A 15,972-nucleotide genomic window follows, 5' to 3' on the forward strand; every position below is an offset into this window, starting at 1 on the left:
CATTGTAAAGATCATATTATCGAAAATTACATACTACATATCTCTTTTTTCATCTTTTATATCCTTCCATTTTTTACTGGCGTTGTCTCAACCAGAGATCTAACACAAGAGTTCGCTATTCACGTAAACTCTGATTAAATTCTGTGATGCATTTTTCACATTTTATTCATGATTCTGCTGCTAGCCACTCTTTCAAACTTTTTATCACTTTATCACTATCATAACGTTTTATAGCATTTTCTAGCATTTTCACAGCTTATACTGTAGCTGCACATATTTTTTTGTAGCGTATTATTTTAATATTATTCATGTTATTGAATGGATAAAATTATTGGAAAAATAAATGCTACAGTATAATATCAACTCAAATATTTAATTAAACAATATATGTTATTATACGACTGATTGAATAAAATAATGATAAATATATATATATATATGTGTGTGTTTAATCTCCACAATAGCAGTTTCCTTTTTTAATTGATTCTATGCCAGTTTTCTCTAATTTGAAGCAAATGCAACTTGCGGATAGCGGTTCCACAGTTGATTTTTCCTCTAAAATTGACTGCAAATCATCTTTTCTTTTTTGTTCGATAGGATTAATCTTTTGCTTAGGTATTTTGGCCAAGCAAGCCTGGTTCCTTTTTTCGATTACTCTTTTTCGAGATATCGCACGGCATGATTTACTAGTCAGTGATACATATCTGTAACTCTCCTGATCATGAGAAATCTTCTTAATGATTTTCTTGATGTGATGTCTCTCATGTGGCATCCTGCTCTGTATTTTCGCTTTGCAATCACTACACAATCTATGCGATATCGGATGATCGATTTTAGGCCGAATAAACATACGCTTGAACGCAGCTGCTGCCGGAGGTGTTGCATCTATCTGCGGTTGAACCTCTAATCTAGGTCTTGTCGACGGCGGAGTTGGAGTTTTACTGCATGAACAACAGTTACAAGCTGCTCTGCCCGTTTCGTCGGGCCTCTCGCCATAATTAATTGTCCTAATCTCGCGTTCTGTGTCCGGTCGCGCTAGCCCGGCGGCGATCTTTATAGATCGTAAAAGTTCATCCGTGGGCACTCTCGCGCGTTCTCTTTCATCTCTTACAACTCGATCGTGGCTAACGTGGCTTGTTTTATCCGTCTGTGATCCGGTGCTGGAAGTCGTGACGGTCGATTGGTCCTTTAAGCGTTTGCGCCAGAGCATTTTTCGGCCGGTTATTTCAGGACGGTCGCCAGCGATTTCAGTCCTCGATGTTTTTAGCTCAGCTGGTTTTAAATATTCACTAATATTTCGTATACGGGGCGGTTCAGCGGTCGAAATTGTCTGCGAGGTTATTTGTACAACTTCAGTTTTGACGGCCTCGATTTGTACAATTTTGGCTTGTTCGACCTCATTTTGTTCGATCTCGGTTTGCATCATTTTGGTTTGTACGACCTCGGATTGTATAACTTCGGTTTGTACGACTTCGGTTTGAGGTACATCAATTTGTGGAATCTCGAACTGCCTTGTGGTCTCGATCGGTGGTCGCTGCAAGTGAAGGAATCATATATTCAGAATGGTCAGTCGCTATTAATACATGTGCTAGAATGAGACAAGAAACTATGAATAATTTAAGGCTTCCATACCATGTATGAAAGCTATATTATTCTTTCTCAGAAAGACATTAAAATTATTGTGTTTGTTAAGAAATTGTCAATTATTAATAACTATTAAGAAAGCCATAATTGAAGTGAATAATATTTACTAACCAAACAACATTCCGTACATGGTGGCTTCGCGGGTATAATCTGCAATAGTTCCTTCTCTTTGATCTTCGCTATGATTAGATACGGCTGTGCCACTAATCTTGGATCGAATGGTATCGCTGGTACTTCCATTTCGGTCGATTTTATCTCAGCAATTGGAATTTTTAATTCTATCTGGACCATTTCTGGTTTTTTCTCTTCTGGTACTTCTTTTTTTATTTTTGGTGTTAGTTTTTTGAGCAGCGGAGCTATTGTCGGTATTTCCTCTTTTTTTATTTGAAGTATTTCTTCTTCTTCCTTCTTTTCAGATAATTCGATAGACGGTATAACTTCTTCCGGCAGTGGAATTTCTTTTATTTCTTCATCTTTTTCTTCTTTAATTTTTACTTTAAGCATTTCTTCTAGGTCTTCGATCTTCTCTTCTTTTTTTATCGTTGGTAATGTTGGTATTGGCTGAATTATTTCAATCTTTCCTTCTGTTACTATATCCGCACGTGGTAATAATTCTTCTGTTTCAATTTTTTCTCCCTTTATCATATTTGGCAATTCTGCGGCTTTAATTTGTTTTTTTTTTACTATATCCGTAATCGGTGAAACCTCTGCGGCTTCAATTTTTTCTTCTTTTGCTATATCCGAAATCGATGGTAATTCTACGGTTTCAATTTTTTCTTCTCTTGCTATATCCGAAATTAGTGGCAACTTTACGGCTTCATTTTTTTCTTTTTTTCCCATGACCTCAATTGGTGACAGTTCTGTGACTTCATTTTTTTCTTTTTTCATTATTTGGGCAATCGGTAGCGTTTCTGCGGTTTCAATCTCTTCTTTTTTTATTGCGGGTTTTTCATTTTTGATTTTTTCTTTGATTGTTGCCGCGTCCAGAAGCAATGAATCTTCTTTTTCATTCAAAATAGGTGTAGGCTCTTCCATTTTAATTTTTTCTTCTATTGCTTTTGTAATCGGTGCTTTTTCAACATCTACGATAGGAAATTTGTCGGGTTCGAATTTTTCTACCTCGGTTATGTCCACAGTTGGTGAAATTGTCTCTGGTATCATTTTTTTTACTTCTTTTACATCTACTACCGGCATTGTTTTCTCTTGTTTTATCTCTTTCTTTTCTGAAATCGGCGAAACTTCTACAATTTCCATAGGTGGTATCATTTCTTTCATGTCTGAAATTTTAGTTTCATCTAGCGATGAAATTTCCTCCGACTTTTCTGCAACCCGTTCTACAAATTCGCTTTCCTCAATTTCCGTCACTGGTAATACTTTATCTGCTTTTTTGTCTTCTACTGTTATTTCTTTTATTTTTGTTTCTGTTGGTATGTCTTTCTCTTTTTCATCGTTTTTTTCTATATGATTAGATATGATTTCTTGTTCTTCTTTTTCTGTTTTTGGAACAACTAATACTTTTTCTTCATCTATAGAATTTATAGTTTTATCATTTGTTTCTAATTTTGTTGTTAATTTATTATTTATCAGATCTTTGACTGCTGCTTTTCTCTCTGCATTTTTGTTTTTAGGTATTTCAATCTCTTTCGCATTGTGTACAATTTCTTTGACTCGTGTTTCTTCAGCTTTTATTTCAATATCTGGTTCGGATATTGTTAACGGAAGCGTGTCGTTTTTCGAATTTTTTGGATCGTGCATTGTAGGAGGCTGAAAAGAATCTTCCATTGAAATCGCCGTAGGGAGTTTTATGTCAATTGGTACCTCCTCTTTTGTAAAAGTAGGTAGTAATTCTGATTCAGCTATTGCTTCCATTGATGCTTTCACTTCTGCTGATGCTTCTTCAGAGTTAAGGAATGGTACGGAATCAATTTTTATCACAGGTTCCATTTCTTTAGCCTTCAAAATTATTAATTCGTCTTATAATTTAGTTTGACTTATTAATTTTTCATTTTTATTTTATTTTTATTTTATTCTTCTTAATCACCTTCTCCTGCTTACCTTCTTTATTGTTGCATTTTCCTCTTCCACTTCTTTAGGTTTTATCTAATAGAACATAATTTGAATTATAACATAATAGTTTTAATTCGAAAATATTATGTTTTTAATTAAATCGAAAGCATTCTTACAAATTCTTCTAAACATTAATTACTGTTTTTTTTTCTAAACATTAAATACTGTTTGACAAAAAGTGACTTTTTCTCTCGTTAAAGAATCACAATACATATTCCGAAAATTTTTGCGCTGAACATTTTTTTATGATGCGGTTGGTAGAACTTGCGTACCACGGCAGGATTTGGAGTAAATTAAATGGGCTAAAAATAGCGCTTTTGGCCATTTTCAACATTTTTTTTACGGTAAAACTAAACTTTGTTTCTCAATCAAGTACATACCCCGAAGTTTTTTTCACACTGAACATGTTGCAGTCAAAATTGACGTAGCATGTCAGAGTTTTTAGTAAATTGAAGTAATAGTAAATTGAGGTGATTTTGGCACATTTTATTCCAATTTACTAAAGTCCTGGTACATAAATTCTGATAATGACGTCATGTTCAGCTCGACGTCGTGTTCAGCACGAAATCTTCAAAATATACAGTACTATAGCACTTCAAATAAGAAAAAGGTTTTTTGTTGAAATGCATAATTTATACAGAAAGTCCATAGTTTAAGCAATTATAACTTGATGGAAATAAATTATATAATCATGAAATAAAATTTATTTGAACGTTTTTTAATTGTATTTTTAGATGATGTAAATTTTATTTAGAAATAAATTTTTGTTTCTTTATAAGTAATATTAAAAATAGCTAAAAATGTCATTTTTTTGCTCCAATTTATCCAAATCCACATATGCTATGTAAATTTTGTTAATTTGACATCGTGTTCAAAAAATCTTTGGAATATGTATTGTGATACTTCGGAAAGAATTAGAACTGTATTATTAAATAGTGAGATATCAAGATAGATATTATTAAATATAATGAGAATTGAAAAGTATTGTTTGTATTATTACTCATAAACTATGATCATTACTCACAAACAATGAATCGCAATATTATAGGTATATCTGATCTCTTACCCCAACATACGTGCCAACTTGTTCTGCTAAGGTATCAGCATCTTTTTTTACTTCATGACAGTCTGGATGTTTCTGAATATATGGAACAGAAATATATTACCATGAAAAAATTACATATTCTGCATTTATTGTGCTACATAATACTACTTAAACTTTTTCTAGCTAATGTCATATTATTAGCTAAAATATTAATACAGTTTGTGTATATTTATATAATTGCAATATTTCTTTAATTTTAATTGTAATACGAATTGTATACCGCTGCTGTCGTGCGAATTGTATCGATCGCATCAATCCACGATAGGATCGTCTTCCGTTGTATCATGATGCTCTGATTTTGTTTATTTCCAGCCTCGATGTTGTTTATTTCCGGCGCTCGGTCTTTCGGCATCGTTACCAGCCTATCGTCCGCAGCTTCTTCGATTGCCCGTGATGTTACAGTTTCTCTAACGTCTACGACTTCAGCGACCCGTTTTTCCACTTTCTCGGCAATTTTTCTCTCAATTTCGACGCCAGGGATTTCATCTTCTTTCTTTTCTCTTTTTTCAATTCCGTCAACAGCGTGTAATTTTTTTACTAATTCTTTTTTAAATTGCCTCTCTCGTTCCTCTGTAATCATGGTTTCATCACGTTCCTTTGCTAGTACAGGATGTTTCACACTCAACGCAATAAGTTCCTCATCTGTCATACCGGTAGGTGACGTCACCACATCGTTGCATACGAAATCATGTGCGCACGGCACACCGTCATCTGTATACAGCTCTTCTAACGAGCCTAATTGCGCCAAATATTCCCGAACTTCTTTAAATCTCTGTTGCTCATAAGCTACGTCTTCCGGTCGAACTATACTTTCCGCATCTTTGATTTGTACAAGATCTACCGGACGATCGACAGCAAGATCAACCAAGTCGGGTTTAATCGAGACAAACTTATCGTCCACGATAAAAGTAGCTTCTATATCGGCGTCGGTTAGGGCGACTCTCGCCAACGCTTCTTTATCCTCAACTTCGGTTATTGCTAACGCTTCCTTGTCCACGACTTCGGTCTTCACTAGTACTCCCTCATCCACAACTTTGACCTTTGCAAGAACTTCATCGTCCTTTACTGTGGCTATGTCATCTATCCTACCGATTGGCCGATGCACGACTTTAGCCTTTACCGCAACTTCCTTATCTGCCACTTTCGCAACGTCATCGTCGCGACCTATCGTAGCTTCAACTTTCTCAATACTTAGAAACTTCTCTAGTTCTGTTCTACACGTGATTAGTCTTGCCCGGCACTTCTCGAGTGCATCTTCCAATTCGCATACACGATTCGCGAGTTGTTGATTGGCGGTAGTTTTCATGTCCAATTGTTTTTGCAATGCGCTCGTTGTACTGACCATATCGCCCTCCATTTTTGACCACAATTCATCGGCTTGCTGAAGCGTTCTCATGTAAACTTCCTCACGGCGTTCCAACTCGACTATTTCTCGCTTTGTTATCACCTCCTCTTCCGCTAATCGTTGTAGCTTCTCCAGACACTGAATATCTCCGGACTCGATGGACGTCACGCTAGAGACTTTGCTGAGATGTCTCTGTTTACATTGTGTGTCACCGCACTGGCACAATTCGTCCATTTCTATTGCTTTCTTTTCCATCGCTTCTTGCAGCATTCTATTTTCTTCATTTAACCGTTCTATCGCGTTTCTTTGTTCCTCCTGAATTTTTCTGGCTTCGTCAAGTTTTTTTTTTCTTTCTTTCAACGTCGCGAGTTTCTCCGACCAAAGAGTTCGCGCTTCCTCCACCTTTTTCAACGCTAGTTTTCTTTCTGCCTCAATTTCTCGTACCCTGCAATCGTAATGACAGCTCGGTGTGCTACGACAAGAGAGTTCCCTCGTGTCTTTAAATTGTTTCTCCAGAATACGCTTGATCCTACAGACAGGCGCGCCTTGTGACATCATCACCGCTGGTATCAAACACTCTAGCATATCCAGACGTTGTCGCAGTCCTCCTTCCATCTTTTTCAATTCTTCTTTACGTTGCTCTCGTTTGCCAATTATATCACGAAGAGGACGTTGACATCGATATTTACCGACCGTCACCGTTGCCATATCGCCAATTTTTCCTGGATTGTTAATCTTGCGTTTTGATTTATCATATTTCTCGGTGTTATCGACTCTCTTAGGAAAGGATTCTGACGTGGTCGTCTCTTTTAATATTCCATTATTCTCCTTCATTGCTTCTTTTTGAAAAGAATTTATTCCTTTTATTGAGAATCTTTCTTCTTTTTTCGTGTTTTTAATTATACAAATCTTTGATTCAGCGAGAATGCGATGTTCTGTTTCTTTTGCATTTTTTTGATAGGTAGTATGCTTCGACGGATCTTTATTAGAATTATTTTCGTTCTCCATGCGCTTCCTGATTATCTGACTAAAGATTTAATGATATTCCCTAGATTTTTGATTGTGCTGCAAATTTAATTTGACCATCAAAATGTAGGTTAATTTATCTGTCATAATGTTTTCTAAGATATAGTAACCTATCATTATAATAAAATTGTAATGCAATTCCGAAGAATTTATATTTGCAATTATAAAATATACAGCTGTGCGATTTGAATTATTCTGTTCAAAATTCTAATCTATGATGTATTTTAGCGCTAAGCGGTTGTGAAATAGCGTTCCTACTTCCGCGATTATTTTCATCTGTTTGGAGATTGTGTCAAAAATACATTCATTAATAGCGCTAAAGGATTTAGTGAGATTTCTAACCCAGTTTACCTGGCCAATTATTCCCTCTTACGTCGTCGTACACATACATTATCTTCATAACCATTAAATCATGTCTCGCTGGTTGATATACGGGATACGCCTAGCACTCGTCGTTCGTTGCGTGAACGCGCAACGCATTACGTTTTCGACGAAAACGCACCATCAATTTTGGACAGATTCCAACGCGAGCAGATTCTGTCGGCAGATTGCCGCAAATCATTCGTGAGATTTGTCATAGCACCCGATTACAGCTTTCGATATCCCTGTGTCATAAATCATTGTTCTCGATACGAACATGTCTGTATATCCATTTGGTTATCTTTGTCATCAATGTACCGACCAAGATTGCTTTATTTTATTATAACGTCTTTATTAAGATGATATTAACGTTTTGTTGTATCTTTCATGTTATATGATAGATATAAGACCATAAGACGGTGGAACAAAACTATTTTATGTGGCAAAAATGGTAATATAAAATATACTTTATTATATTTTTATTATTAAACAAACGATCCTTTTTTTTCTCGGTATGTACATTGAGTATAAAAATAAATTTCAAGATGCAAAATTGCCTTCCTATTAAATAATAGTGTTATTGTATATTATTATTTTATAAGCAATAAAACAGATGATGCGATTTATGTCAAAAAAAAGGTATACAAAACGTTATATGACAAGTATTTTAATGTTAAACTTTGAGAGCATGCATAAAAGCAGTACGGTATTCAGCCAACTATTTTTATAGTGCTCCTATATGCGTCAACCTCGGATATCTTTATTCATGCATCGTAGTAAGAAATTGTTACAGAGATATGTTGGACCGTTTAGCACCTAATATTAAATTCCAAATAAAACGCTTCTTCACTATCAAACTACATAATTTGTAAAGTATATTTTAAAGATTTGACGACAATCAACGCGAAAGCTGAATTCTATGCTAAAATTTCATATTTATCATTAATTTTATATTTATTTAATCGGTTTGACATAATGTGTATTTTATTACTTCAATTTGAAGCTCAATAGTTTTCATGTTTAATAAAGTTTACGGAGAGAGAGTTTATCGGAGCGTGAAATTTATGAAGATGAAACATCTTTCAAATGATTTATGGTTTAAGAAATATTAAAGTTTATAATGTTAATTTAACTTGTTTATCTAACGAAAAAAATGACTTTTGGGGAAAAATTAGACTTTTTATGTTAAGACATGTTTTTAATTTTTATAGGAGTTTCGTGTTAATTTATAAGTTGATTACAAAATTTCTTGTTAAGAAATTTTTCTTAATAACTTATTTTAATAATTTAATTCATTCTTATAATTTCATGAATTTAATTAATATAATTTAATGTTTTGAGATGTAAACAAATTATATTCTAATATTTTATTAAAGAATAAACTAATTCATTTATTAAAAACTGCATACATGCATAGCAATTAATATGTAAATTATTTCACTGAAAAAATCCAGTGTGTGGCAAATGCTCATTTTTCGAATTTTAATTCATTTATATACTGAGAAAAAATGCTGTTGATTCAATTAAAGTCTATATTACGAGCTGTCACTAACATAAGTAATTAATTCATGTATATTTTTATTGACATAAAGGCTTGATTATTGAAATAATAATTTATGCCTTTTTATGTCAATAAAAATATACACGAATTAATCACTTATGTTAGAGATAGCCCGTAATATAGACTTTAATTGAATTAACAGCATTTTTTTCTCAGTGTACATGTATTCATATTCTTATGAGTGTATGATAAATGAATTAGAACAGATCTATTTTAACGTGACAGTATACCAAGATCAATACAAATGCACAATGAAATATAAAAAAATCCGGGATATTGACCCAACAACGACCTTTGCTTTTAATATTAGAAATTACTCATCCCTGTTGAATAATGTGAGCTTCGAGCGATATATTGACCTTTTTAACCTAAAGTATATATTGATTTTTCCCGTTATAAGAGTGGCTCAGGACAGTGTGTTCAAGGATAACCCTGAACATAAATCCGGAAAAGATCATATAACTTAGATTCATCCATCAGACATAAACCTACCTGAATGAGGGGTTGACCTCACCTACTCTCGATTTTCTCTGATATACACACACACACACACTCTCTCTCGCTCTCTCTCCATCTCACTCTTTCTGACCTTCTCGGTACCCTTCACAAAATCAATAGTGTCGGTGTGCCGAGTTTACTCTACGCTAGAACCACATTGGAAAACTCAAATTTGACACGCGATCGAAACCGCAGATGAGAGGAAACGGAACTTCTGTGTTTACTTGTGAAAGTTCCCGTGTGGATTTTTGACTCAATAAGACCGCCTCGAGAGGCTAATCGACCAATGTAATTTTGCCCGAATAACGTAGAGCTCCAATTGATTTCGAACTTTGGGGACCGTCCCTTTTTCAATCCAAAGAAAAGTTTTCGCGACTAATCGCTGCTCGACACGTTCGACGCCGGAGGATCTTTATAAACTACGTTAAATGCGTTCGTTGAAACTTTACTGACAATGAACTGCGTGGAATATAAGGAGAATACACTTTTGTATTAAGGTCGCCTTGCTTCGAGAGATACTAATGACTTACAATAATTCTAACAAACTGAGTTTTAAACATACTGATTCAACCGTAAGTTTTACTTTACTTGATTTCAATTAAAACATTTTGCAGCATATTTACATTTAATAACGCTAGTTATGAAGACAAATATTCGCCTGTGTTAGTAGATGATTACACGCGGAGTATGCCATCGTACAATATTTTAATGAATATTTGAGAAAATTTATCTTCAAGTTAAAGATCTTAATAGGAAAAACGTTATATAAACATTATATTTTTTCACTTTTTAAATATTCGAAAATTGGCCAACGCGATCACGAAGAATTTGTGTGTATACTGAAAGAATCTGATAATAATTATCAAATATCGAGAAAAATAATTCCAATCGAATTTTCGATTAATATATGTAATAAAAATAATTTTACTTTTCTAAATATTTAATAAGTATTGTATTACAAAAAACGGTTCGTTATATTATTACGTTTCACAATACTTACCAAATATTTAGAAAAGTAAAATTAGTTTTAATAAATAAGAAATAAGATCTGACCGTGTTAATGTACAACATAAGTACGGTAGAGAGCGCCAATGATCGATCAAAGTTAGATGTTCCAAATAATACAATATATATATATATATTTTTGATTTATAAATTTAAGATATAATCGCGAATCGAAACGTTCGGTCATTCGCATGTATATAAAGATCGAATTTTCTCAGATGTGACTGTGCGCCGAAATGTTCGACTTTTAAACACAATCAATTTGAGACGCAAATTATCTCCCCTAAATTAAATAAGAAACTTCTATTGCGAAAAATATTATCTCAACCTGGATTACTTCATCATAATCCTTGATAATATTTTTCGCAATAAAAGTTTCTTATTTAATTTAGGGGGAATTATTGGCATCTCAGATTGATTTAAAAGTTCGAACATTTCGGCGCACAGTCACATCTGAGAAAATTCGATCTTTATATACATGCGAATGACCGAACGTTTCGGCTCGCGATTATATCTTAAATTGATAATTCAAAAATAATGTATTATTCGGAACATCTAACGTTGACCGACCATTGGCGCTCTCTATCGTATTTATGTTGAAAATTATTTTTGTTATATTAACAAAACATTTGATTAGAATTATTTCATTGAACATTTGTTAGCTATTATTAGTTTTTTTTAGTGTATAGACTTGTAATTTCGTACATTGATTTTTGATTTTTGGCCAATTTGAAAGTAACTTGTTTATCGTCTTTTTAATTAAAAGTGTAGTGGAATATTTTTGTGTCGTTGGATTATATGAGTATAACAAAAAAATATGCCGTAAATAGATCATTTATTAATAGCTAGTTTGAAACGTAACGAATAGAATATTCGCTATATACATTTATAATACTTTGAATTTATTTCGGTTAATAATAATTTCGGCTTTGTTTCTTTTTCCTAATGCGTTCTGTATTTATAAAAAATTGCTGCACACAAGCATTTCAAACTCCGCGACTGGAGAAGGTAGGTAATGTATCGTTCTTTGTGTTGGAACGCAATCGCGTAAGATTAAGAAATATAAAACGCAATTATTTTTTACGATTCAACAATTAGCAATGATCGATTTTGAAGATAAATTTCTTTGTATCATTAACAATTCGTATATTAACGCAATAGTTATTTATAAAAGTATGATAATTTTGTACAATTTTGTTTGTTTGACATAGAAATAAGAATTACAAATTATTTCACAATACGACACAATAATACTTTTACAATAATAAGATTGAAATCGGAAGTGCGAAATGTCGCGTAATCATTATATTCTAATAATTAAAGCGAGCATGCGAATGTAATTAATAGTTTTCGAGAGTGCTGTATTGTGTTTGTGTGAATATGATGAAGAAACTTGAGAGGAGTAGGAGGAGGACCTGCGAGGCATCGAGCGACGGTAGAGTAATTATAGTGTGAAGTAAGTATTTATTTCCTGATTTTTAATATATTTTATTTATAGTATATTTACTTGCAGAGTTAATCTTGTAATATATTTACTTGCAGAGAGTTAATCTTAAAAATAACATTTACAGTTATCTAATAAATAATTTAAAGTTATTTATTACTACGATTTAAATATAACTATATTTTACAGTTCAAATGATTGTTATTATAATTGCGCTGCTGTGGGTGAGTGACAGATTTTATTTTAATTTAAGGTCATGAATCTGCGAAAGTTGTATCAGATAAACAAAAGATATAAATAGATAAGAATATATAGATTTAAGTATATTAAGCTAATAGCATATAATGATAATACAATAAAGAATAATACAATAAATATAACATTTTATAGAGCCATTGCCCGCTGAAATGGATGGATTAAAATGGATTATGTTAATTAATATAATAAATATTTAATTCTAAATGTGTGTGTACAATTACTTGTATTGATTTATTATGTATGTACACAAAGTATGCACAAAGGCTGTACTCTTATAAAGCTTGTAAAATGTAGTTTGCTATATCATGCATCATTTATCAGCCTTTTGATGTCTTGTACATTAGAATGCTGATTATAAAATAAATCTCAGTTGCCTCAAATTTTTTGTAGAATACATTAGCATAATAAGAAACAATAGAAAATAAAAAATTTTACAGACACAGAGCGAACTTGGTAAAAAATAATAAACAATGATATTAATTTTTGCAAAAGAAAAACTTTTACATTTACACTGATAAAAATATCATTATTTATACTTTCTGCCAGGCGCTCTATACATAGTTAAAATTGTTAGGAATTATGAATATCAATGAAGATATATTAATTAAGTTATATTGATAATTCATTTATTTAGATAAAAATTGAAAAATAAAAAAGGAAGGAAGTAAAATAAATGTAATAACTATATAAAATATATAAAATATACATTGATACTCATTTTTGAAATATATATATAAAATATTTGTTTAAATTCCTTTAAAATGTTTATATTTGCTAGACTGGGAAATAATATGTGTGTATATTGTATTTACGTGAAATAAGATTTATCTGTAGAATAAAGTAGAATAGGATTGCTAAGGTTTTTTCAAATATATTACTTTATTTCTCTACCTTCTTCTTTCTAAATATCTTTTTTATAGAATTTGAGATCTGCGTTAGCTTCCATATATACATTCTATATGCATATATGTATTCTGGGATTAAATATTATATAAACTGGTTTGAGAAAGTAATATTCAACAATTTTCTTAAAATACATATAATATCATGAGTATAAAATGAAAGGACAGAAAATATTTAACATTTATATTGCATATTTTAATCAATCCATTTATGATGAAAACGTACAAATGATTATTAATCACATTTATTATTAATAGATTAATTTCAATTTAATTTTGTATAACTATTTATTTGGTTTATTGCTAAAAATTCGTAATTAAAGAGAAAAATTATAATATAAAATATAATTTTTTGAGTGATAGTAAAATATAGTTGGTAAAAATATATTTGCGTTACTAAATATATTATAAATATATTATAAAATATATTAGTAATTATACATATATATATATGTATATATATATATATATATTATACATATACTATCAGTATCTAATTTGCAGCTGATTGCTGTAGGTACTGTTACATTTATTCATGAGAACTTAAAAGAGAAAATTAATTGAACCATTAATATCATCCGAGATATAAAAATCAATAACGGATAATAAATCGGTGTATGAGTAACATATTTACGTGCGCACGAACACTATGATATTGGCTTATAACTTGGAAACTATTGTATTAATAATTTTATAGGATTATTAGATTTTTATTTAAATTAAAGTTTTTAATTTTAATTAATCTCTAAAATGCGGTATTAAAATAGTCATTATAGGAACATTATATACAAACGTTTGAGTTACATGCCAATTGTATGCTAAATAAACATGGCATGTAACTCGAATATTGTAGTAAACTTGATCGTATATGGGAAATATTTTCATGTATTTTCTTGTGTGTACTTTATCCATATGCATTTATTTTTTTTTCTGATAGAAATTTTATAACGCTGAATTACAGTCACTACGTGACCAATGTGAATTCTTAACCGGTTTTATATCCTTTCAAGTTTGATAACCTTTCTGATTTCCCCGGAGAGTTGCGCATCAGAAGCGTATATTGCTGTTCCATGAAGTTAGAAAAAAAAGTATTCACTTAGACAAATTTAAAATACACAAAGCAGCGAGATGTATATAAATTTATATTGTATCGATGCATTTTATTTGATAAAATTTGTACAGGTAGTTATAAAAGAATTACTTGAATTTATATTTGATCATTAAATATTTTTAATGAATAATTTGAATTAATACTAAATAAGAAGCTTTTTAAACTGAATAATTAAATCGAAAAAATATACATATAATACGTTTACTCTTGAAGTTTATAATATAAAATAATACTTTATTAAAAATAACAAATACCGATAATAGCTTTGAAGTAAGTTTTTTTCACGATGAAACTCTTTGGATTCATTGTAAAGTTTGCAATTAAAGAGTGATTTCCCATATGCTTTGTACTATATGTAAGTGTATCTACACCAACGAGTATAAAGACTATAAGAAATATTTCTCAATTTTCGAGAGTTGGAAGTTCTTTCGGTCGTTTGAATATGATTTAATCACTCACGGAAGCACTAGACTTTCGTCTCATTTCTGGAATTGGACGTGAGATACAAAGGTAGGATCTGATTATTCAAATAATTTTGTCTCAACCGGAGTGCCATCGGTTGAAGCAAAAAAGTATCGACTTCTTTTATTTTAACTTCTTAACGAGTTTTCCACTTCTTCGAGATCGAAGACCATGCGCAGTTTTTTTTTTAATGATGATGAAACTAACGCGACATTCTTGCAGACACTTTTCCATGCTTCCGTTCTTCACGAATTGACGTTATTTAACTACTCAATTAAATCAGCGTTAAAAATTTTATTATCTTGTAGTACCATCTTATAATACTCATTGATAACTGATTGTGAGAAAATTTTGCAATATAATAATAAGTAATATACATGTATAGAAAACGATGAATCTTAGCGAAAATTTAAGCATTGATCATTTTTATCCTTATCTTTATAAATAATTCATTAATTATGTTTGACATTTAAATCAATTCTGCATGAAATTAATTAAAAGACAGAACTTTCCTTTCTTAAATATTTTAATGCTTAATTTTTAAAATTTTTTTTTTTTCAATTGTTTAATAATATTTTTAATTTATATCAACTAGTACGACTAGAGAACATGTTACTAAGTACAATAAGTCTCGTTATTGGTTATTATTTAATAAAATAAAAAAGTATATTATATTGAATGATTAATTAAATGATTTTCGTTATTTTTGTTTAAAATGTGTTTTTTAATACTATAAAAAATTTTCTGAAAAATTTTTCAAGGCGATTGTAATTGTATTTCTCGTTAATTTATTTAGATAATCACTATTTAAGTATTAAAATTACATTTACCGCGGTAAAAGGACAAAACAATTTTCACATCTTTATTTTCATTGCAACAGAAGTAAGCCAATATTGACGTTTCGACTTTCCGTTCCTATGTTGGCACCTGATTAAAGGGTTCTCTAAATTACTTTAACGTGATCGACCAAATTTAAGATTAGATCAAGCACAAAAAGTACCTTTTCTTTGATAAAATTTCTCTTTGATAATATTTGATGAAATTTCTTTGCACTCCATATTTACACTGAAAAAAGTCAATTTTAATAAATATTTAGTTGAATATTGCCAACTAAATATTTATTAAATATAAAGATATATTTATTTGATACAAGAAATGTTAATTTGATTTAACAATCTTTTTTT

At 31.1% G+C, this 15,972-nt stretch overlaps 1 protein-coding gene across 1 annotated transcript; it reads right to left on the reverse strand.

Moving 5' to 3' along the window:
- Nucleotides 1-447: 447 nt before the first annotated feature.
- LOC108768940 (intracellular protein transport protein USO1) lies at nucleotides 448-7,780 on the reverse strand. The gene is made up of 6 exons (XM_018519652.1): nucleotides 7,539-7,780; nucleotides 5,037-7,226; nucleotides 4,778-4,849; nucleotides 3,700-3,744; nucleotides 1,756-3,597; nucleotides 448-1,534 (listed from the first exon to the last, which is right to left on the reverse strand). The coding sequence occupies exons 2-6, from the start codon at nucleotides 7,167-7,169 to the stop codon at nucleotides 449-451; spliced, it is 5,178 nt and encodes a 1,725-aa protein (XP_018375154.1). The 5' UTR covers nucleotides 7,170-7,226; nucleotides 7,539-7,780; the 3' UTR covers nucleotide 448.
- Nucleotides 7,781-15,972: the final 8,192 nt, after the last annotated feature.

The sequence above is a fragment of the Trachymyrmex cornetzi genome, unplaced genomic scaffold (genome assembly GCF_001594075.2).
Source record: "Trachymyrmex cornetzi isolate Tcor2-1 unplaced genomic scaffold, Tcor1.1 scaffold83, whole genome shotgun sequence".
NCBI lineage: Eukaryota > Metazoa > Arthropoda > Insecta > Hymenoptera > Formicidae > Trachymyrmex > Trachymyrmex cornetzi.